This window comes from Dipodomys merriami, unplaced genomic scaffold (genome assembly GCF_024711535.1).
Source record: "Dipodomys merriami isolate MVZ:Mamm:240054 unplaced genomic scaffold, mDipMer1.0.p SCAF_7, whole genome shotgun sequence".
Taxonomy (NCBI): domain Eukaryota; kingdom Metazoa; phylum Chordata; class Mammalia; order Rodentia; family Heteromyidae; genus Dipodomys; species Dipodomys merriami.
The window spans coordinates 53,909,535-53,933,375 of NW_027206290.1; the positions used below are offsets into that span (position 1 = coordinate 53,909,535).

A 23,841-nucleotide genomic window follows, 5' to 3' on the forward strand; every position below is an offset into this window, starting at 1 on the left:
AAGTGTCCTGTGTGGTGAGAAATGCCACTGTCAAAAGCGAGGGAAACATCTTTTTGTGCAAAAACAAAACCCTGTACACCAGATAGGCTTTGCTGAGTTTTGCTGATGCTTAATTCCACTGAAGGTATTTAATTGCCCCGGGTTTCCCCTCTGAAAAATACCCTGGCGTGGAAATGAAGACAAGTTTTTTTTGGGTGGAATCCTGTTGTTAGGGTTAGTTACCAGCCAAGCGCTTAGTCAAGAGGAATAATGGTTGATGATTTTATGTTGGGATTTTTTTTTAACCCACACGCCGAAAAGAGAAGAGAACATATAATGGAACGTATTTTAAAGGCTCTCATTTTTAAAATGATAATCGTGATGAGCAAACTAATCCTAAAAAAAATTAAAAATTATAAAATGTAAAATTTGCCAAACACGGTTCGATCTAAAAAGTTAACTGATGTTACGTTCTTGCTCCTTTTGGGTGCTGATTAATACTGCTGATGAAATTAGAAGTGGGAAGGGATTCCGAGACAGCTTTGGCCAATTTTATTTTCTAATCAGGAATCCCATCTGGGTTGTGGAATAATAGGACGGGGCGGGGTGGGGGGGAGGTCTGCGGTCGATCCCACAACTACAGTGTATTTGGTCATGGGCACACAACACTGCGTTTTCATCCAATAGATAATAGGGAGAGTTCGTCTTCAAGTGAATCCTTACAAAATAACATTCAGAATTGTAAGGCAGGATACCACCACCAACTAAAAAGAATCCCGGACAGAAGGAAATAACCAGGGCTCTGAATTTAGTCCAATCTGTTGAGCTCTATTGATAGCATATCTACTAAGATTCGATGGATACGGTTCTTTTTATTTCAGTCTTGCCAGCAGGGATGAGATCTGCTGCCTTTTGCTGCGTACCAGTCCACATTAGTGAAAACTCGAAGGGTATCAGCAGTTGAAACCGAGGACGAATTAGGCTGAGCACACGCACACACACCAGCTACTTTCCAGCTGACGCAGCCCTGCACCAGCACCCGAGGTGGTGGATCTCTGCCTCCTTCGGTGTGATTTTCTTAGAATCTGAGCGCCCTATAGGATGGGGGCCTCCTGTCCTGGCATTTGTCTTCTCTGAAGAGCAAAGCGCTCCCACACTAAGCCCCCGGGACCTGCCTTTAGGCACTGCCACACTAAGCAGGGACCACAGGAGGTGGGCTAAGGAAATTCTGGAGCCTAAATTTGTAGGGGATGTCTGTGTGTGTGTGTGTGTGTCTGTATGTCACTAAAGTATCCCAAGCAAAATCGTGGTGTCCTCCCCCAGATTCAAGTCAGTTCCTTGCTTGCTTCCTTCCCTGTGTGGTGTAGACCAGTGATTTGAAGGGGTGGGGGGATCTCAGGGCCTTTTTGCGTCTTAGTCTCTGGCAGAGAATGGTGGGAGGGCTCCTCCTCAGAGGGCTGCGGGTGGCCAGCTCCGCTCCAGAGTCTTCTGTCCAAGGGTGCCAGGCTGGCATCCGTCACGAGGCCGAATTCCCTGGGAGTGCTAGCCCGGCTCGGAATCAAAGTTGAAGCTCCAAGGAGTTTCTAGAAAGCGTGAATCTTAGAAGTGAGCGCTGAAGGCTAGGAGTTGGCTCCTTAGGGAACTTGAACTTACTAGAGAAGACCAGCCGGTCAGAACTCTCACCCAGCCCAGGCACGGGGGTGTGTGTGCGTGTGAGATTCCCCCTCTTCCATTCGGCAGCACACCTCTCGGCTTAATGGAAGCCCCCTTCAGCACCCCTGGAACCCCAAAAGCGATGACCCGGCTGGAACTGCATGTCGCTCCCCTGGTGCCCGCTGCCAGGTCCCCAAGGAGCCCCCAGCGCTCCGGTCCTCTCGGTGCGCGCCCGGCTTTGGGGCTTTGTGTTTGCAGGAATGAGGGGCTGTTGTGTTGGTCCCAGGGGCACGCGAGAGACACGCGCAGCCGCCCCGCCTGGCCACACTCGGGGCCTCCAGGCACCTGGGGGGGGGCCGCCTGCGGGGCCCTTGCCTTTGTTCCGTACATTAGCATAAAGCTGCCACGGATCTCCCGTTTAAATAATTCCACACAAAGGGAGAGTGCATGAAAGAGAGCGAACAAGGGGGACTTCGAGGCCTCGGGTCCGCCGGGCTCTGGAGGGACCCCGCTCAAGTAGGTCCCTCCCCTGGAGTTTCAAGTGCCCCCCCCCCCCCCCCGGCAATCTGCTGCGCGCCCATTATGCGGCCGGAGTGGACCGGTGGCTTTTTTTTTCTTTGAGTGTGCCAGTGGGGGTCACCTCGCGCTCCTTGAAGTGCCTTCAGGCCTGGGGTTTGTGTTTCTTCTTTGGCCTGGGCTGGGCGGCAGGAAGGGCAGTGCTGGCCAACGCCAAGCCAGAGGATGTGGGGAAGCCAGCCTGTGAGAATGGGGTGGAAAGCGCGGGGCGGCGCCCCCCAGACCCGCATCACAAACTTGGGAAACAAAGCCTGACTTGGGGAATCCACCCACAAAACCTGAGTCTAAGTGACCAGAAAGGCCGCGCGCGCCCAAGCCTTCCGCACCCCCTCCACCTGATAGGAGTCAGAAAGGGTGCCATTTGTTGCCTAGGCCTGGGCTCCTGCCCTTAGGTTCTGGGGGCGTGTTCTCCCCGAGACCCCCCATTCCCAGCTGAGAACCAAATTCAGGGCCTTGCACTTGCCAGGCAAGTGCTTTACTCTGAACTGAATCCCCAACCCTGTCACTCTCACACCAATCCTTTCCACCAACCCTTCTTCCTCCATCTTGGTCCTCCAGGCCCATCCTTCCTCTCTAGGGGTCTTGCTCCCTCCTCTTTATCTCCTCCCATCTCTTCCTTTCCATCTTTCCCCTCCTGCTCTCCCTCACTTCCAGTCCTTCCGTCCTCTCCTCTCCCCCCCTTCCTTCCCTTTCCACTACCGCTCTCCTCTTCCCTCTCCCAGTTGCTCTGATTCATCTCCATCTCCTGCTTCTCTCTCTCCTCTCCCAACTATCTTCCCTCTCCCCCCTCCTTCCCCCGCATAGTCTTCTCCCCACCTCCTCCCCCCTTCCCACAGGCCAACGTGTGTTATTTTATTTGTCTAGAGAGAGCCTATTTGTTCAGTGATGTGTGGCCTCCTGGTCGCCTGCTTTAATGGGGGACGCGGAGGCTTGGTTTCTGTGAGCATTAGCATACAGCTGCCGGGCTCTGTGCCCCGTCCCTGCGCTTACTTTATCCGGCCTTATCATCATGTCTCTCAACCAGAAAACAATCAACAGCTCTTCTCCTGGGTTCCTGGCTAACACTTGCTTACCCAAGTGCTCTTTCTCCCTCCCTCTCCCTTTCTCTCTCTCCCTCCTTCCCTCCCTCTCCCCCCTCCTCTTTTGCTTTTTCTCTCTCCTGCCCCCTTCCTTCTTCCTCTCTCCCTCCCTCTCCTATTGATTGGTTGTTTTTTGCCTAGCATTTACTTCCCTCCATTATTTTGTCTCTTAGTAATAATACTATAAGAAGCCATTTTGGGGGAAGGAGGTAGCCATAGTTTTAATTTAAAATTTGGTATCTGTCAGTATCTCATTCGAGGCAGCAATGATGCATGGTTATTACATGTGATTTGGGGGAATGGAACTTTGTAAAATTGTTTTCATGGCACATATTTTGCTTAAAACGATGAAATTTCAAGATCAAAATGACCGTGCATCAACAGCAAATGTTCAAATACAAAAGGATCTGGAGCCTTGGTTCACCTATCTCTGTCTTGCACACCCAGAAAGTCCAAATACTGGTCTTTTTAAAGCTTTTTCATTTGTGAAGACTGTCTTACCATCAACTTTATTCTCCCAAAGTTCTTAAAATTGCCAATTTCAAGCTATGACTTGAATTCTGATTAGGAAAGTTGTTCTTCAGTGATAAAGCTCTGAAGTCTGTCCATACATGCCACAACTGTTAGATTCAGAAAATCATTTAGGATAGTTGATAAAAATGTCCTAGATTAAATTTCCTAAGAATGGGACAAGGATGTAATAATGTCATCGGATGGAAACGCTTTGTAAGCAGAAGTATATGCAAGAGATTTTAAAAATGCCACAGGCTTATGAAAGCCCAAGGCTTCTTTTTAAAAGAGGCAGCAGTGGAAAACTGTTATTAGCAAATTGATGCATGATTTGGTATTAAGGTTGACATTGCCATTTGGGGTCACTAGTGTGTGACTAGAGGCTTTGTCATGGTAATACTTGGTCACAGAAGTCATAACTGTTGATCCTCTGGCTGAAGTTGTTCTGGTCCCCTTCACCTCAGCCTTCCTGGGGCTTGTCATAGAAATTCCATTTGCTGATGAGTTTGACCCAGGTCCTCTCAGGAAAGGAATGAGAGTGGCCTGAGTGGACTGGGCTACCAGACTTTGAAATGTTGCCGTGCGTGTTGTTTTTGAGTTCTGAGGCAGAGACCAGGAACAACTCTTCCCCATCCAATGACAGTTTGTACCGTATGTCCCAAGCTGGGCCCCCCTACCTACGCGTATCTGTGTACAAAAAAATACCATCCCAATGTGTTTGTATACCCCATACATGTGAAGGAATTAGCAGCATTTATTGGTTGTTTTTAATCTGTCTTGGAGTCATCAGAGTCCAGTGTTCTGGGATGTTTTTGAGAAGCATCAGACAACTTGATAGTTCCGAGTCCTGTAGTTTTGCAGCAGTGATTTGTGTCTTTTGGCTCTGATTTTCAGTAGCTTGGTAATCTGTGTCAGTGTGCCCACTTTTGCAAAATGTTAGCATAGAGACAGGTGCCAGTGGTTCAAGGCTGTAATCCTAGCTACTCAGGAGAGTAAGATCTTAGACTTGCAGGTCAAAGCCATTCTGGCCAGGAAAGTCAATGCGACTCCTATCTCCAAATTAATCAGTAAAAACCCAGAAGCAGAGCTGCGGCTCCAGTAGTATAGTGCTAGTCTTGAGTAAAAAAGCTAAGGAACAGTGCCCAGGCCCAGAATTTAAGTCCCAGTACAAGTGTGCGCACACACACACACACACACACACACACAAATGTTAGCATTGATTTTTAAGAGTGTAATTGGAAATTGTGTTCATGGGAACCAATTGTAAGCTCTGCTGTTAGTCAGATAGTTGTGCCACACTATAAGGAGACACCAAAGTACATGTAAACAATCGAATGTGTTGTTCCTGAATTCATGTGATTTTTAGAGAGTAACTGCTTATGAGAGAAGGTTTCTTAGCTACATTATAGGTGACAAGTACCAGGGGACCCCCTAACCACCCAGAAAAGCAACATTGTTCAGGATCAAAGAAAAGGTCCTAATTTCCCAGTATTATTTTCAATCCCAAAATCGACGTGAGTTTTTGGTTTCCAGTCTGTATTTTTATGCTCATGATCATCAATAGGAATAAAGAATTATAGAGTCTGAGATATTAGTCTCTTTGGTTTCAAAAGGTCATGTAAGTTTTTTCTACCTAATCAGTCTTTCTGATGTTGGGCTACAGAGTTCATTTCTTATTATCTGTTTACTAATTTTCCATTCTTTTTAATCATCTTCAAGTATTGAGGAAATACCTGGAGGACTTAACAAAATTGGTCTTGGACAGTCCCAGGAAATCACACAGAATCACACAAGGTAAAAGCAATTTTTATACAGTATGATCTCATTTTATTGCTAAAGTGGATTATTATACCCAGGAACATGCCTGGTATTTATAAAGTTCCCTGTCCCAGAATAGAGATCTACAGCTGAGCACCACCTACTGGACCCAGAGGAAACTACAAGGCTAAGTAGAAGCAGAAAGGCATTAAGGGAACCAAGCTGGTATTTGATTGTGAAGCCAGGCTTAGGAGAACTTTTCTATTTCTAAAGAATACTTCCAAGAACTAAATGTATAGAAACAAAAAAGTGGAGACCCTGGCCACACTAAATGATGCCGGGCCACGCATACATGGGCAGGTGGTAATAGTTGTAGTGCAGGTACTCTAGGATGCTCTTCTCCACCAGGCTTTTGTAGATGGAGTCCTCAAAAACTCTTTTGAGGTATACCCTGGGCTTCTCAACCAGGCTTATTTCCTCATCTTCTATCTTATGGGCTAGCTGCTCCATGGAAAGGAGTCCATCCTCCTGTGAATGAATACAGTAAGGCCAGACTCAGAAACTACTTGTACTTAACACCACAATCAACAGGGCAGGCTTTCTAAAAATAAAACAGAACATAGTGTTCAGCTCTTCAAGGTGTGCCCCCCCCCTTTTTTTAAGCTTTTTGGATATTATTTTTTAAATTGTGTCACAGTATATATCATGAAATTTCTTTCGTTAGCATTTTCAGTGTATAAGGGAGTGGGGATCAATTCTCACTGATTATCACTACTATCCATCTCCTGGATCTTTTGGTCTTCCCCAACTCTGTCCCCCCTGAATAATAAACTCCCCTAAACATTCTCTCCTGGCCACCACTACTGTACTTCACGTCTCTCTGGGAAACTTGGCTGACCTGAGTCATGCAGGGTTTGTTGTTTTGTGATTGTTTCTATCACAGCATAATGCCACCAAAAATGACCTTATTTTAAGTCCTTCTTTTTTTCCAAATACAAATCATATGTAGGTCCAGCCTGCCTTAAAAAATAAAAAGCCCAGTGCAGGTTTGTCACGCCTGTAATCCTAGCTACTTGGGAGGCTGAGATCTGAGGGTCGTGGTTCAAAGCCAGCTCAGGCAAGAAAGTCCAATTAACCACCAAAAAGCTGTAAGTGGAGCTGTGGCTCAACTAATAGAGCACTAGTCTTACGCGCAAAAGCTCAATGACAGTGTACAGTGTAGTGTTCAAGCCCCAGGAATAGCAGGAAAAAATAGTCATTAAATCTTTGTGCTTAAAGTCTCTAAGGGATAGGATCTAAAACCATAATTTTAATTTCTTAGTACAAATTTAATTGGCATCTGTAGTATAGAGATCAGAAAGAAAAAAAGTTGTTTTTTTGATATTGTGATATATAGAATTTTCCTAACATTTTCTGGGTGAGGAGGGCAGGCCTGGGCACTGTCCCTGAGCATTTGCTCAAGAGGCTGAACCACAACTCCACTTAATCTTTCTGGTGATGAACTGGGGATAAGGATCTCATGGACTTTCCTGCCTGGGCTGGCTTCAAGCTTTGATCCTCAACTCTCTGCCCCTCGAGTAGAGAGGATTACAGGCATGAAACACTGGCACCTAACATGTTTTCTTGATGACTGCTATTCTGACTGGATGAGATGGAATCTTAGTATAGTTTTGATTATTGCTAAGGATGCTGAACATTTCTTCATGTATCTATGAGCCATTTGTGTGTCTGATTGTTCATTTGCCCATTTTTAAAATGGGTTATTTTCCTGTTTTTCTTTTACTTCTTTCTGTATTCTGGATATTAATCCTTTATCTGTTGAATGACTGGTAAATATTTTCTACTGTTCTGTGACTTATCGTGTGTGTGTGTGTCTGTTTGCTATACAAAACATTTTTGATTTGATATAGTCTTTTTTTTTTTTTGTTTGGCTATAGTGGGGCCTGCACTCGGGGCCTGGGCGCTGTCCCTCAGATCTTCAGCTCAAGGCTAGCACTCTATCACTTGAGCCACAGCACCACTCCAAGCTTTTTCTGCTAATGTGGTGTTGAGGAAAATAAAACCCAGGGCTTCATGCATGCAAGGCAAGCACTCTACCACTGAGCCACCTTCCCAGCCTTGATTTGATGTAGTCTTATTTGTCAATTCTTACTCTTATTTTCTGGAGTACTATTCAGAGAATAATTACCTGCACCAATATCTTTCAGAGTTTTGCCAGTAGCAGTTTCAGATCTTACATATGATCCATTTGGAATTGACTTTTACACAGAATGAGATAGAGATCTAGTTTTCATCTCCTGCAAGTAGTTATCCAGTGTCCCAGCACAATTAATTGAAGAAGCTGCTTTTTCTCCAATGTATGTTTTTGGTCTGGTTGTCAAAGATCTAATAGCTCTAGCTGTGTGGTTTCATATCTGGATCTTTTATTCTGTTCCACTGGTCTTTATGTCTGTTTTTGTGCTAGTGCTATGGTGTAAAAATTTCCTTCTCTTTCAAGGTTGAATAGTATTCTACTGAGAGTACTCACTACATTATTTTTATCCATTCATCCATTTGGGCCACTTATGCTGTCTCCATATCTTGGCTATTAATGTTTCAATGACACAAGAGGATAGATATATCTTCCATACATCTATTTCCATTGCTTTTTACCTAAAAGTGGGGTGCTGGATCAGATAGCAAGTCTATTTTAAAACTTCACACTGGTTTTCAAGAGTTTTCTTTCCTTCTTGTCCTTGCCAGCCTTTACTATCTTTTATTGTTTTTTTTTTTAAATAGCTTAGTTATTTGGGAGATGTGTGCTTACAATTTATTCCTATTATCTTCAATGTTTCTTTCTTGGTGGTGCTGGGATGGAATGTAAGGCCTTGCTCCTGCTAGACAGGTGATCTACCCAGCCTTCTTGCCCTTTTTAATAGTCATTCTAAAAGGTGTGTAATGATAGCTTGATGTTCTTTAGTTTACATTTTCCTGATGACTAGTGATATTTTCATTTACCTGTTGGTCATTTATCTTTTTTTTTTTTAAATAGTATCTGTTCAGGTCCTTTGCCCACTTTTAAATCTGGCTGTTTATTTTCCTGCTACTGAGTTAGGTGAGTTCTTTAGATAGTTTGGATACTAGCTCATCTGATGATTTGCACATATTTTGCCCTAATCTAAAGGCTGTCTCTTCTTATATGTTTTTTTTTTAGTTTGATGCAGACCTACTTCATTTTTGCTCTTGTTCCCTGTGCATTTGATGTTGTATTAAAAATATCCATGGGACGGCCAATATCAAGGAGTTTCCCCTGTGTTCTACAGTTTTTGTTTTGTTTTGTTTTGGTTTTTTTACTATTTCTAGGTCACATTAAGGCTTTAATTCATTTTGAACTGATTCTTGTATAAGGGATAAGGGTCTAATTTCATTCTTCTGCATGTGGACATACCATTTACCTAACATAATTATTGAATCCATTCTTTCCCCCATTGGATGGTATCTTTGCTAAAAACATGTTCACTGTGAAGGGTCAGCTTGCCTCCTCCTCTTCTGATGGCCAGCACCCAGGGGAGGGTCTTGGATCTTACCATAGCCCAGGCCAGCCCGACTATAAGCTACCACCACGGGAGGGCCTTGGATCTTGCCACGTCTCAGGCCAAAGCCATCTTTCTCAGCCCACCACCTAGAGGAAGGTCTGGCCTGTTTCAAACAAACCAATCATAATCTGACAGACTGGCTGAAGAGAGGAAAGGGGAGGAAGACCGATGCAACATAAAATCAACAGCCCAGAACTAAACACTGAAATGAAAGGATTCTAGGTTACTTTCTCTTTACTAAATAAATTATTTAAAATTGTGTGCCTTGTTCCTGATGATTATTTCTGTATTCTAAAGAACAAGAACCCACCATGCTCATGTCTTGTTCATCAACTATAAAATGTGTTGATTTATCTCTAGGATATCCATCCCATTCAGTTGCTCTTTTTTATACCAACACTATGCTATTTTGATTACTGCAGCTTTGTAATATATTTTGAAAACACGGAACATGACACTGCCAGCTTCGTTGTTCTGAAAGGTTGTTTTGGCAGTTTGGGATATTTTGTGGCTCCATACAAATATAAAGTTTTTTTTTCCATTTCTGTAAAAAAAAAATGCCACTGTAATTTTGATAGGGATTGCATTGAATCTGTGCATTGCTTTGGTCAATAGGACCCTTAAAAATTTTTTTTAAATTGCCATTATAAAGGTGATGTACAGAGAGGTTATAGTTGCATAAATCAGGTACAGAGTACATTCTTTTTCTGATTGTGGGGCTTGAACTCAGGGCCTAGGCTCTGTCTCTGAGCTCTTTCTGCTCAAGGCTAGTGCTCTACCACGTTGAGCCACAACTCCACTTCCAGATTTTTGTTTTTGTTTTGTTTTTGAGTTTTTTTTTTGAGTGGTTAATTGGAGATAAGAGTCTCATGGGGACTTTTCTGCCTGGCTCCAAATCTCAATCCTCAGATCTCAGCCTCCTGAGGAGCTAGGGATTATAGGCATGAGCCACTGGCACTCCGTAAGAGTACATTTCTTTTTGGACTGTGTTACCCCTTCCCTCACCATAAGGACTTTTTAACAACATTTATTCTTCTAAACTTTATTTGCTTGTGTTCAATTTTTGAATAATTTTTAATCCCAACTCTTTATTTTCATTGAATCTGAAGCTTAGGAAGGTCTGGCTGCCTAGTAGCTAGAGGAAGAGGTTCAGGCAGAAGCCCTGACCTCAGAAGATACCGAGTGGCCTGCAGGCAGCTGGGCCCTGGGGCTTTCAGTCAGGCATAACTTAAGCCTCTGAAGAGATACCTGCAGGCCAGGCCAGGGACCTCTAGCCCACTCAGGTCAGGTGGCTGCTATCCTTTTCATGAGGTTCCCTTCACCATTCAGGAAGTTGCTCTGGGGAGGTCTACATGGCCCCAAAGAGCATGGCCTATCATCTTACACGATGACTGAACCAGCCCAGGGTTTTATTGTACTTAACTTGATGTGGGACATGAACATCTTGCAAGAGGGTTGTCAACTGTGTTGTTGCTCCTCCTTCAAGAGATGCTGGGAGAAGAGACCACAGATCTGGAGCTTCATGATTGAGAGGACAGTAGAATAATTCGGATGGATCTGGGAGGCTATAGTTGGTGGGCAGTAAGCAGCTCACTATAATAAAAGGTATAGCTGGATTTGGAGGCAGGAGCTGGAGAGGAGATATTTAGGTTGCTGCTTTCTAGCAATTCTAAATAGTGCTGCTTTGAATATTTATGAATCAATAATCATTTGAATGGCTGTATTCTTTTGGATATAAAATTAGGAATAAAATTGCTAGGTCAGGGGCTGGGAATGTGGGTTAGTGGTAGAGTGCTTGCCTTGCATGCACAAAGCCCTGGGTTCCATTCCTCAGTACCACATAAGCAGAAAAAGCTGGAAGTGGTGCTGTGGCTCAAGTGGTAGCGCGCTAGCCTTGAGCAAAAGCAGCTCAGGGATAGTACCCAGGCCTGAGTTCAAGCCCCAGAACTGCCAAAAAAAAAAAAAACAACCCCCCCCCCCACACACAAAAACTGCACCATAGGGTAATTCTGTATGTAACTTCTGGGGAATCATAAAACTTTCTGAAAGCTATCTTATATTCCCACTAGCATTTGTGCAAGGGTTCCACATTTCCCCCACATCCTCACTAACAATTCTTTCTTTTTTTAAAAAAATATAGCCATCCCAGTAGGTGTGAAGTGGTATCTTTTGTAGTTTTATTTCCCTAATGGTTAATCATGATGAACATTTTTTTACATAAATGGACTTATATCTGGACCCTTAATTTTTTTCTACATATGAGTAGTCTATATATTTCTTCTTGTACCACACTGGGCTGTTACTGGTGCTTTATAGAAAGGTATGAAATCAGAAAGCGCAAGCCCTTCAACTTTGTTCTGTTTCTCTCTCAAGATAGTTTTGGTTATCTAGAAACCCTTGTATATCCATATGAACTTTTCTATTTTTTAAGTCCTTGGGATTTTGATAGCACTGACTTTGTGGACCATTAGGGGTGGTCTTGCCATCTTAATAATAAAAATGTCTCAATTCTTTCTTTCAGAAATGTTTGTGGCTTTCAAGGAACTGTGGTTAAAATTATTTGACCAAGTATTTTTTCTCTTTATGATGTTATTATAAATGAAACTATTGTCTTAATTTTGTATTCAGATTATTCACTACTAATGAAAACTGCTGATTATTATGTGTTGGTTATATACCCTGCAATTTTGTTAAATGTATTGATTAGCTCTAAGAGTGATTTTGCTGATTTCTTTAGCATCATGTCATCTGAGAATAGTGATGGTTTACTAAACTTCTTGCTTTCTAAGATGGATGACTTCTTTTTCTTGCCTTAGTGCTCTAGCTAGGATTTTCAGTACAATGTTGTATGAATATATATTTGGCAAAAGCAGGCATCCTTGTCTTATTCTAGGTCCTAAGGATAAGATTTTAGCTTTTGGTTGTTCACCATCAAAATACTGGATTTTTCATAAATATTTCTTATCAGATAATATCAGATATTTCTTATCATAAATATTATTGCTAGGCTTTTCAGTTTTTAACCATGAAAGTGTGTTTTCTCCAAGTGTTACATTTGTATCTGAGATGAGGCTGTCTGCCCCAAACTCCGTTCTACTAAAATGGTGTGTTGCATTGATTCATTTCCATATGTTAAACTACTCTTACACTTCTGGGATAAATTCTACTTGGTAATAGTATATATAATCCTTTTGATGTGCTGTTGGGCTTGATTTGCTGATATTTTGCTGAAAATTTTGTATTTATATGCAAAAAGGGCTGCTGGCCTTTTCTCTTGGGGATGTCTTTGTCTGGCTTTGGTGTCAGGATAATGCGGCTGCAGAGAATGTTTCACTTTTATTTTTGGAAAAAGTTTTGGGTGGGACTGATATTCTGTAAATGTTTGTTATAATTCCCTAATGAAGTTATCTAATTCTGGGGTTTTATTTGTTGAGTAGTTTTGAATTACTGATTCAATTTCTTTATGTGCTGTAAATCTGCTGAGATTTTTTTTTCTATTGGCGTCTTGGGTTAGCTTTTAATTTGTGTTCTAAGAATTTGTTTCCAGAATTTCTTCTAATTTGTTGCCATATAAGAATTCATTGTATTCTCATAATGCTTTATTTTTGTAAGGTTGCTGATAGTATCTTCATTTCTGATTTAGCAATATGTCTTACTCAGGTTTATCAATATTTTCAATCTTTTCAAATAATCAATTTTTTTCTCTATTCACTAACTTACCTCAGCTCTAATCTTTATTATTTCCTTTCTTCTGCTGGCATTGGGCTTAGTTTAGTTTTTTAAAAATGCCTTAAAGTACAAATTACTGATTTCCAGTTTTTATTGAGGTAGACAATTTATAGGTATCTACACTTCCCTCTGAAAACTATTTTTGCTGCATCCTATAAAATTTTTGCATGTTGGATTTTCATTGACCACTAAGGATTTCTAATGTCCTTTTTTATTTCTTTTGTGAGTCACTGGCTGGTTAAGAGGGTTAGTTTCCACGAAATCTGAGTTTTCTAGATTTCCTTCTGTGCGTAGGTGTTGATTTCTAGTTTCATTCCATTGTAATTGGAGAATATATTCTGCATTGATTTAAATCTTTTAAAATGTATCAACCAATGTTCTATGGCCTAACAGATGATCTGTCCTGGAGACAGTCCCTGGAGCCCTTGAGAAGAAAGTGTGTTCTATTGCTTTTGAATGGCAAGATCAGTACTTTCAAGTTCTGCTATGCCAGGCCCAGTTTACTGAGCTGCTGAACTCCTCTTCTTCCTCTTTCTTCCTTCTTCCTCCTCCTTCCTTCGCCCTCCTCCTCCCTTCTCCTCCTCATTTTTAGAAAACCTTATTTAAGTAGTCGTACAAAGAGGTTACAATTCCTCAAGTCAGGTTACTAGTACAAAACATCATTTTCTCCCATTTTTCCCCCTCCTGTCTCTACCTTCCAATTTACATAGTTCAGTTTTACATGAGGTACATTGAATATAATGACTACAGTTTCTCACCCTTCCTCCTTCCATTCCTGTGCCTCATCCTTTGCCCATCCCCCCAAACATGTTTCCACTTACGGGTATTCATTTTGTTAAGCAGTTCATTAGATGTTCAGAGGAGTTACACCTTTGGACTCCTCCCTTAAGTATATCATTCTTAAGTCCGTTTGTTTGTATATATATGAATAAAACCCTGCATGTTTATATTTTTAGATCTAGCTTCCACATATGTGAGAAGACATGAGCCCTTTGACTCTCTGATTCTGACTTCACTTAGCATAATTTTTTCTAGGTTCATCTGTTTCCCTGAAAATGACAAAATATTAGTCTTTCTAATAGATGAGTAAAATTGCACTGTATATATTTTCCATGCTCATCCATTGTGAGGAATCTGTGCTATTTCCACTTCTTTGTTATAGTAAATAGTGCATCAAAGAACATGGATAGGCAAGTGTTTTGACTATATCTAGGTAGATGCCCAAGAGTGGTATCACTGCATCTGAGCATTCCTTATGTGGTTATTGGCCATTCTTTCTTCCACTTGTGAGAAATCTTGATTTAGCTCCTTTACCCATTTATTAATTGGATTATTAATTGTGGCTTTTTTTGGGGATGGTGGTTAGTTTCTTGAGCTCTTGTGTATTCTGGATATTGAGCCCCTGTCAGATATATAGCTGGTAAAGATCTATGACTTTTGCTGTGCAGAAACTTTTTAGTTTGAGGTAATCCCATTTGTCATGTCTCTTTCCTATTTGCTGAGCTCTGGGAACTCGACGTTCCTGTCTATGCCCGTAACATTTAACATTTTTCCTCCTGTAGTAGTTTTAAAGTTTTTGATCCATTTTGAGTTGTTATTAGTGAAGGTGACAACAGACAGGGATGCAGTTTCAGTCTTCTGCATATGGATGTCCAGTCTTCACAATGCCATTTATTGAAGAGGCTGTCTTTTTCAAACATGCATTTTTGCTTTCTTTTCAAATATCAGATGACTGTAAGTATATGGGTTTATTTCTGGGTCTTTCAGTATATTCCATCTGACTTCAGACCTATTTTTATGCTAGTAAAAATCTGTTTTTGTTATTAGAACTCTATAGTAAAGTTTGAGGTCTGGAATTGTAATGCCTATAATCATTGCTTTTTGCCCAGATGTCTGCTTTGGCTATTTGGAGTTTTCTTTGATTCCACATTAATTTTTGGATTGTTTTTCTCTCAGTGAAGAATGACATTGGGATTTTGATTGGCATTGCGTTGAATTTGTAGACCACCCTTGGCAGTAAGGCTATATTCACAATATTAATTCTATCTATCATACATGAGCATGAGTGACCTCCCATTTTCTGGTGTTTCCTTCCTTCCTTCGTTCCTTTGTTCGTTCCTTCCTTCATTCGTTCCTTCATTCCTTCCTCCCTCTCTCTCTCTCTCTCTCTCTCTCTCTCCCTTTCTCTTTCTTGTTGTGGGGATTGAACTCTGGGCTTGGGCATTGTCCCTGCACTCTTCAGCTCAAGGCGAGTACTCTACCACTTGAGCCATAGTACTACTTCTGGTTTTCTAGTGGTTTATTGGAGATAAGAGTCTCATGGACTTTCCTGCACAGCTGGCTTTGAACTGTGATCCTCAGATCTCAGCCTCAAGAGTAGCTAGGATTACAGGCGTGAGCCACCGGCGCCTGACTCTGGTGTTTTCTTTCTTCAGGATTTTAGAATTTTCACTATAAAGGATCTTTACTTCCTTGATTAGGTTTATTCCTAGATTTTTTTGAGGCTATTGCAAATGGAATCGTTTTTCCTATCTGCTGCACACTGTGGGTATATAGAAAGCGACTGTTTTTTATAGGCTAATTGTGAATCATCCTGCTCCAGAAGCTTGGGAGTGGAGTCTGTAAGGTCTTTTAGATATATCATTTGCTGACAGTGATATTGACTTCTTTATTTGGATCCCTTTTATGTCTTTCTCTTGCCCTATTTCTCTGTCTTGGAAGTTTAGTATTGAAAAGGAGTAGAGAAAGTGGACATTCTTGCTGTGCCTTTAGAGGAAATGGTTTTAGTTTTTCATCATTTAGTGGCTGTCGGTTTGTCATAGCCTTTATTTTGTTGAGGTTTGGTCTTCTATTCCTAGCTTCTCCAGAGCTTTTATCATAAACAGATGATGGATATTATCAAAGGCTTCTTCTGTATTGAGATGACACTGTGATTCTTGTCTTTGGCTCTGTTAATGTGGTATAATGTGTTTATTGATTTACATATATTGAACCAGCTTTGCATTTCAGGGATGAAACTGACTTGATCATAGTGAGTGATTCTTTTGATTAGTTGTTGAATTCAGTTAGCAAGTATTTTATTAGCTTTGCATCTATGTTAATCTTTTTTTTTTTTTGCCAGTCTTGGGGTTTGAACTCAGGGCCTGGACTCTGACACTGAGCTTCTTTTTCTCAAGGCCAGCGTTCTACTATTTGAGCCACAGTGCCACTTCTGGCTTTTTCTGAGTAGTTTATTGCAGAAAAGAGTCTCATGGACTTTCTTGCCCAGCCTGGCTTTGGATAGCAATCCTTAGATCGCAGCCTACTGAGTAGCTAGGATTATAGGCATGAGGCACTGGGGCTCATGCGCCTATGGCTCTCTTTTTTCTTCTCTTACCTGCTTTGTTTGGGGAGAAGTGTAATGCTGGCTTCACAGAATTAGTTTGGTTATGTTCCTTCCTTCCTATGTCATGGAAAAATTCAAGTACTGGTGTTAAGTTTTTTTTTTAAAGGTCTTAAAGAATTCAGCTGTGAATCCATTGGGACATGATAAAGACTTCTTGATGGCGCTGGGATGGGACATGATAAAGACTTCTTGATGGTGCTGGGAAGGTGACTTAGTGGTAGAGCGCTTGCCTTGCATTCATGAGGCCCTGGGTTCTATTCCTCAGCACCATATAAGCAGAAAAAGCCAGAAGTGGTGCTGTGGTTCGAGTGATAGAGTGCTAGCCTTGAGCTGAAGAGCTGAGTGACAGTGCCCAGGCCCAGAGTTCAGGCCCTACGACCGGCCAAAAAAAGCTCGAACTTGTTGAACTTGGACTTTGCCTTTCTAAGGCGTTAGACTATTTAAGTTCTTCCTATATTAAGTTCTACTGTATTTAAGTTACTATATTTGTATATTGCCCAATATATACAAGTTTACAAGTTCACCCAGTGGGCTATCCTATTGAAGATGGGATACTAAAATATCCATTTTTTTTTCTTTTTGATCTTTTTTCTTTTTTGGTACTGGAGATCAAACCCAGCACATTGTAATTGCTAGATAAGCATTTTTGCCATTGAGCTACATCCCAGCCCTTCAATTCTTACTTCACACTATTTGTCAACTTTTGCTTCATATATTTCAGGATAGTGTTGTTAGTTGTCCATATATTTATAATTGTCATTATATTCCTTAAAGGGTAGTGTTAACCACACAAAATGTCACAGTGAGTCATATTTTATAGCTAAAATATAATCGCCCTAAAACATAATCCCAGTAAAATTATAGTCTGTTCCTCTCTGACTTCTCTACAGAGAAATGTCAGATGTCTTACAATGAGGGTTTGTTTTTAAACAAATGATACATAGATTAGAAATGACTTCTAATAATAGCCACAGATGACCATCTTTCTTAGTTCTTTTCTCTACAGGCTCTGGAAGTCCAACTAATAGTTTGATTTCTATGCTTTTCTGAAACAAGGTAGAAAACAAAGTGAAATGGGTCACATTAGCTCAATATTTGATAGAAGGAATTACTGCTATTCTTTTAAGTATTTTAAGTTATACAAAGGGGTTTCAGGTCAAGTCAGAATACAATGCATCTTAATCAGTATCACACCTTCCATTGTTTTAATCCATCATTCCCAATCCCATCCATCCCTCAAATTAGTAACATTTTAAAATATGTATATGCAAGTGTCTTTACTGTATCCTGACTTGTAATATTTTGAATCAATGCCCAGAATGGTATTGCTGGATCATAGGATAGTTCTATTGTTTAGTTGTTTTTTTTTTAAAGAATCCTCAAACTGTTCCAAAGTGATTGCCCTAGTTTACATTGCCATTAACATTGTGACAGGATTCCTTTTTCCCCACATCTTGCCAGTGTTTGTTGTTTGTAGTCTTGAAGCTGTCCAGTCTTACTAGGGTGAGATAAAAATTTCAATGTTGTTTCAATTTGTATTTTCTTTATGTCCGGTGATGTTATGTATTTACTCATGTGTTTGTTATTGTTGTGAGAAGTTTCTAGTTAGCTCTTTTGCCAATTGGGTTGTTGAGTTTAGCTTCTTGAGATCTTTGTATGCTAGGCCCAGATGTATAGTTGGCAAATATCTTTTTCCCATTCTGTAGGCTTTCTTTGTAGCTTAGCAACTATGTCAGAATTATTGCTTTTTTTATTAATGTGATATACAAAGGGGTTATCATTTCGTAAGTCTGGCAATGAGTACATTTCTTTTTGACCAATTCTTTCCGTTGCTCTCTCCCAGATTTTCCCTGCTATCACCCCCTCCCTTTTTTTTTTTGTGCGGTCTGGTGGTCCCTGGGCTTGAACTTAGGGTCTGGGTGCAGTCCCTGAGCTTTTTTGCTCAAACTAGCGCTTTACTACTTTGAGCCATAGCTCCACTTCTGGATTTTTTGGTGATTAATTAGAGATATGAGTTTCATAGATTTTCCTGTCTGGGTTGGCTTTCAAATATGATCCTCAGATCTCAGCCTCCTGAGTAGCTGAGATTTACACGCATGAGCCACTGCTGCCCAATGAATTATTGCTATTCTTTAGTGCAGGCTACACTTATTTTCCTGTCACCAGAATCTTAAATGGTACCACAAGGATCCAGGGAGCTGACAAAGCCATGCTGGATGGTCCAACTTGACTCACAGCAGATCACACTGCCTGGGCTACATGGCTACAGCTACATGGCTGTCCTTGTGCCAAGTGGCAATGCTGAAATCAGAATTTTTTTTTCCTTTCTGGAGATTTTGCTTCCTAGAAATCTTGAAAACCCATGAGAATGTTTGGGCAGCCTTCGGCAGATGACTACAGCCCCTGCCCACAAGGAGCTCGTTCACAGCAAACTAACCTCAGCAAATGGATAACCTCAGCTCATGGATAAAACTGGAAGCTGCCTTCCAAACTGATGTATGCCCATTGGCTTTGGCAGTTTACTTGGAAAGGTGCAAGGAAAGAATTTTTTTTCAAACAACTGATGGCCTTTATACCTCACTATTACTATGAATTACTATAACTACAGTGTTCCAATGGGGTGTATTCTGTGCATCCCCTAGCTGTTGACATTAATCTCTAAAGAACTTAGTACAACATCTGTTTACAGAGCAGTGGGCATCAGAACATATCCATCAGCATCACATGTAGGATCGTTTCACTGCCTAAAAGCCCCCTGTGCTCTGCCTTCTCGCCCTTCCCTCTTTCCTTCTTTTGAACCCCTAGAAAATTAGGAAATTAAATTTCATTAAAGTAAGTAAAGTAACAGTTCTCATAAACTTTTTGGCTTCTAGTATATTCTGGAAATAGTGTTCTTGTTCATGCAACAACAAACCACTTTGTACATCCTTTAGTTCTGCGTGTAAAATTCTACCTGAGGAGTTCAGATCTGGAGCTTAAAAAGGATTTAGACAGAATCAATCAATTAATTAATTGGTGCCAGTCCTAGATCTTGAACTCAGGGCCAGGACGCTGTCCTTTAGCTTTCTTGTTCAAGGCTAGCCCTCTACAACAGTCCCACTTTTGGGTTTTTGGTGGTTAATTGGAGATGAGAGTCTCACAGATTTTCCTGTCCACGCTGGCTTTGAACAGTGATCCCCAAATCTCTGCCTCCTGAGTAGCTAGGATTACATGAGTGAGCCACTGGGGCCCAGCCAGATAAAAGTTTTCACAGGTCACTAGGAAAGTAATAGATCTTTACTAGTGGGGGGCGTGAGAAGGTCAGCAGTACAGGTAGATCACAGCTTTAGAGGAAGGGAGGTGACGAAGGAGTTGAGCAGAATACAGGAAGCACCAGGATTACAGTTATGGTTCAGGTTTCAACCAGAACTGATTTCCACCCCTCCAGTGCAGGTACCTTTCTGATCTGTATCATCTTTAACAATGACAACCTTCATATCTACAGGTTATGCTATTAAAGATTGAACCAACCATGGGTCAAAAATACTTTGGGAAAAAACTGCTTCTGTACTAAACATGCACAGATTTTTTTTCTTGTCATTATTCCCTAAACAACACAGCATTACATCTATTTACATAGTGTTGACATTGTACTGGGCATCAGAAGTAATCTAGATATAAATGATGTAAAGTATGCGGGAAGATGCTTGTGGGTTCTAGGCAAAAGCTATGCACCATTCTACAAAGGGACTTGATTTTTTGAGGGGTGTAAGTATGCGTGTTTCAGTGTGAATGACTTAAGCAGTGTCTGACTTTTGCATTTGATCACTCTGCTTCTTCCTCACAGTGATACTGAATTAACTGGAAATTAGGTACACATCCCAAAGGCTCCAGGCTCAGCAGGAAATTCAATTCTGTAATGAAAGTTCTTCCCTCGTTTATATTCTCCTGCTGGGTTTTTACCGGTGTTGATCCTAAAGCATGTCATCTGGGTTTAAACTTTAAAATTATGTTTCCCAATCTCCATTTTGGATTAGTAAATTGTTTAACATTTTCCATCTTGGGTCCTAGAATCTATATTGGAAAGGTAGGGTGTTGTAGTGAAGGCACTGAGACTTTGCTCTGGCCTATATGGCTTAGGGTCTATCTTTCCATCTTCAGTTTCTTCATTTGTAAGGTCAAGGTGATCATGGTGGTGGCTCCATCCATCTCAGAAAATTCTATTCTACTGAGGTGGTGCTGGAGCTGACATGTAGTGAGGACTGAGTTTGGGATCTCTACCTGAGATCCTCAATATGTCAGCCTCCACCACAGAATCTACAAGATTGTGCATGCTCTCCAGTGGAGGGGACAATGGGGACATAGGAATTGCCCTTTTATTCAGTGAAATGAAGTGGAAACTCACCAAAGCCCCAGCCCTTGTTTGCGTGATTCAAGGCAGAGCCAGGATGGATCATCTACATCTCTTGAGGCACAGATACTAACTTTTCACAGCTCAGCTAAGGAATATTGTTAGACATAATTTAAACTTTCACTAATGCCTCCTTATTTATACAGCATTGTCAAACTTCTGTCTCAGTATGGAGCCTTTGGGATACATTCTGACTTGCAGCTGATTCTGTATCACTTTAAGAAGTTTCATTTATAAAAGGAGTTTTGGCCCTCTGGATGACTTCTCTTTACATTTTTAAAACTTTTTATATTTTGGTGGTACTGTGTTTGCTAGGCTGGTGCTGTACCACTTGAGCCATGCTTCCAGTTTAGCTTTTTGATAGTTATTTTGGAGGTAGATTCCCAAAGACTTTTCTGCCTGGTTTGGCTTCAAACTTTGATCCTCAAGGTCTCAGCCTCCTGAGTCACTAGGATATAGGCATGAGCCTTGGTGCCTGGCTTCTTCATAGTTTTTGAAGTATTCAGTGAATGACTGTCCAGTATAGACAGAAACCGAAGGAATGTGATGGTCATTCTTGAGGGTAAGAAAATACAACTCCTACCCAAGTTTCAGCCATCAATGGTAGCTAATCACAAAAAACAGAGCTTACCTGTAAAAAGAAAAAGAAAAAAAAAGGAAAGGAAAGGTCCTTCTCATCAAATTTAAGGAAAATCACTTTTCTGAAATATCACCATTAGTTTGATAACACTAAGTGCCATTGGTTTATAAAGTAAAACCATAAAATGGAAATGTAGAGGGAAGTCCAAATGATCAATAGCTTATCAACTGCTTATAATTTGCAAGAAATAATCCACATATCCATTAATTACTCATACCTCCTTGGAGACTAAGATTTGGCGTAACTCTTTCCTGAGATCAATAAAACGATCGTGGAATAGGGCCAGGCACCACGACTCCGTGAAGTAGCTGGTGAGGGAAGAAGAGATTCAGTTAGATGGCAACCCTCTCATTACCACTAATAAAGTATTTACCTGCTTTTTTTGCCTTGATAAATTACAGTTCTGGCCCCATTGCAATCGTTTGCTCATAAAATGCCTCGTGGAACAGGCTGGCCAATCAATTTTTTAAATGGATGTTCCTGATGTAAGGCCAGGTTCCATAATTACATTTAAAGTGGTTTAATTCAGAGCTGGGGCAAGACCCAGTGAAGAATCCTGATTTTATCAGAATTTAAAAGCCTGAAGATTTGTAAAGAACGGTGTCTCCATTATCTGCCCTCGTTTGAGAAAAACAGATTGCAGGATTAACTGAACTGCTGCATAACAAATTAAATTTGGGGAGACAATAACGCAAATGTTGCTCATCATTAAGGTTTCTGGATTAATAATGACCAGAAAAACAGGCCACCTCAGTGTTGCAACATGGTCTTTGCACCGTTGTGCCCAATGCTTAATTGAATCTCTCAGGGAAGCTCTCTTTTGGTGTTTCTTTTTGCTAACTTTTCACTAAAAACTGAATAAATGCCATTTTACACAAAGAACCATTTTACTATTCATTATTCATAGGCAATAGCTAAAAATTGGATGTCTTCTTGCAATTACCAAGAACAGTGACTAGTGTTTTTTGTTTTTTGTTTTGGTCCGTCCTGGGGCTTGAACTCTGGGCTTGGACGCTATCCCTCAGCTCTTCAGCTCAAGGCAAGCGCTCTACAGCTTGAGCCACACAGCACCACTTCTGGTTTTCTAGTGGTTTATTGGAGATAAGACTTTCTTGCCCAGGCTGGCTTTGAACTGTGATCCTCAGATCTCAGCCTCCTGAGTAGCAAGGATTGCAGGCGTGAGCCACCAGTGCAGTGACTAGCATTTTAACTTTCACTTTATTTGAATGCTAGATGTCTTACAACAGGGAAGTTAACTTCTCTGGGGTCTAATTCACTTTGATTATGTGGGCTTCAGTTTGTGGATGGGAGTCTGCCGCTCTGGGTATTGTTCATGGATGCCACACATGTGCACACAGGAGGAAAAAAATGGTGCCCATGCAGGTGAGACCTTTCATCCTTTAAGCAAAGAATAAAAACTCTGAAGGGCCATGGAGTTAGTAGAAGGTGAATATAATGGCAAAATCTGTGCTGATCAACACTGTCCTCTGTGTTTGGGTTCTTGGCCATCCGCTAGTCCCTTGAATAGAATATGACCTAAATTTCCGGGTTCGTTGCCTACCTTGCTCATCCACCCTTAATTTCCATATTGTTTATTCCATACTGGCTACTGGTGGAAGCAGGGCAGGGACTGAAGTAGACATCATCCCTGCCACCAGGGAGCTGAGCACCTGAGATGACTGAGCAATACATAGCATGCGAGGTCGTGACACTTAGAATAAAATGTGATTGGAGGAGAACCAGGGGCGGGTAAGTGTTGGGGAAGGAGAGGGTAATGGAGGGCTCAGTCCTGAGGCAGTGACCAATGAGCAAAGACCCAAGGGAAGGAAGACTGCAAGCTACTTGAATGCCTAGGGGAAAACTTTTCTGTGAGGGAAATCTGGTGCAAATATCCAGAGGCAGGAATATGTCGGGATCATTCAGGGAGGCTGGGTGGAAATCCATAAAGGGGGGCAGAGGCTAGATGAATTTAGAGAGGTGATGGATGGATGGTGGAGGGATCTGGCCACAGCTATGGCATCCAGCTAAGCACTTGCATGTAACTACTAAAGCCATGTGTGACTGATCACTGAATGAGTAAATGAATTCGCGTTGCAATGTATGCATTCTATGCTGCTTAGCTCTGAATGGTCCCCCCTAAATGTAGAATATAGGTGGCAAAACTGTAACATGGTATGGCTCTGGGTCCCACAGCACCTGCACAGGGCCAGCCCTGGGGCCAATGCTCCTAGGCAGCCTCAGGCTGCTTCTCCTTCCTCTCCAAGGTAAGTTTTTTTTTTTTTAATTTAAATTGTTATTATAAAGGTGATGTACAGAGGGGTTATAGTTACTTACATTTCTTTTTAGATAATGTCACCCCTTCCCCGCCTCTTGTCCAGATTTTCCCTCCTGTCCTTATCTACAAGTTGTGTAGTTTATTTTCAACATCATATCTAGTGAGTACCATTGCTGCATTTGTTCGCCCTTTGTCCCTCCATTTCTTACTTACCCTCACAAAGACAGATCGATGAACAAACAAGACAAAAAGAATAAACAGAAATAGCAACAAAGAAAAACCTCTGGTTTCC

General features: G+C 41.4%; 1 protein-coding gene across 3 annotated transcripts in view; it reads right to left on the reverse strand.

Annotated features, from left to right (window-relative positions):
* Positions 1-5,620: 5,620 nt before the first annotated feature.
* Cfap61 (cilia and flagella associated protein 61) overlaps positions 5,621-23,841 on the reverse strand; it is a 236,683-nt gene continuing 218,462 nt past the window's right edge. For 2 of the 3 annotated variants that reach the window (XM_070006664.1, XM_070006665.1), the window contains exons 26-27: positions 21,492-21,582; positions 5,621-6,083 (exon numbers count right to left, since the gene is read on the reverse strand). In XM_070006664.1, the coding sequence (XP_069862765.1) occupies positions 5,883-6,083; positions 21,492-21,582 (292 nt within the window). In that variant the 3' untranslated portion in view covers positions 5,621-5,882. The remainder of the gene's footprint in view (positions 6,084-21,491; positions 21,583-23,841) is intronic. The other variant, XM_070006666.1, reaches the window with a different exon arrangement.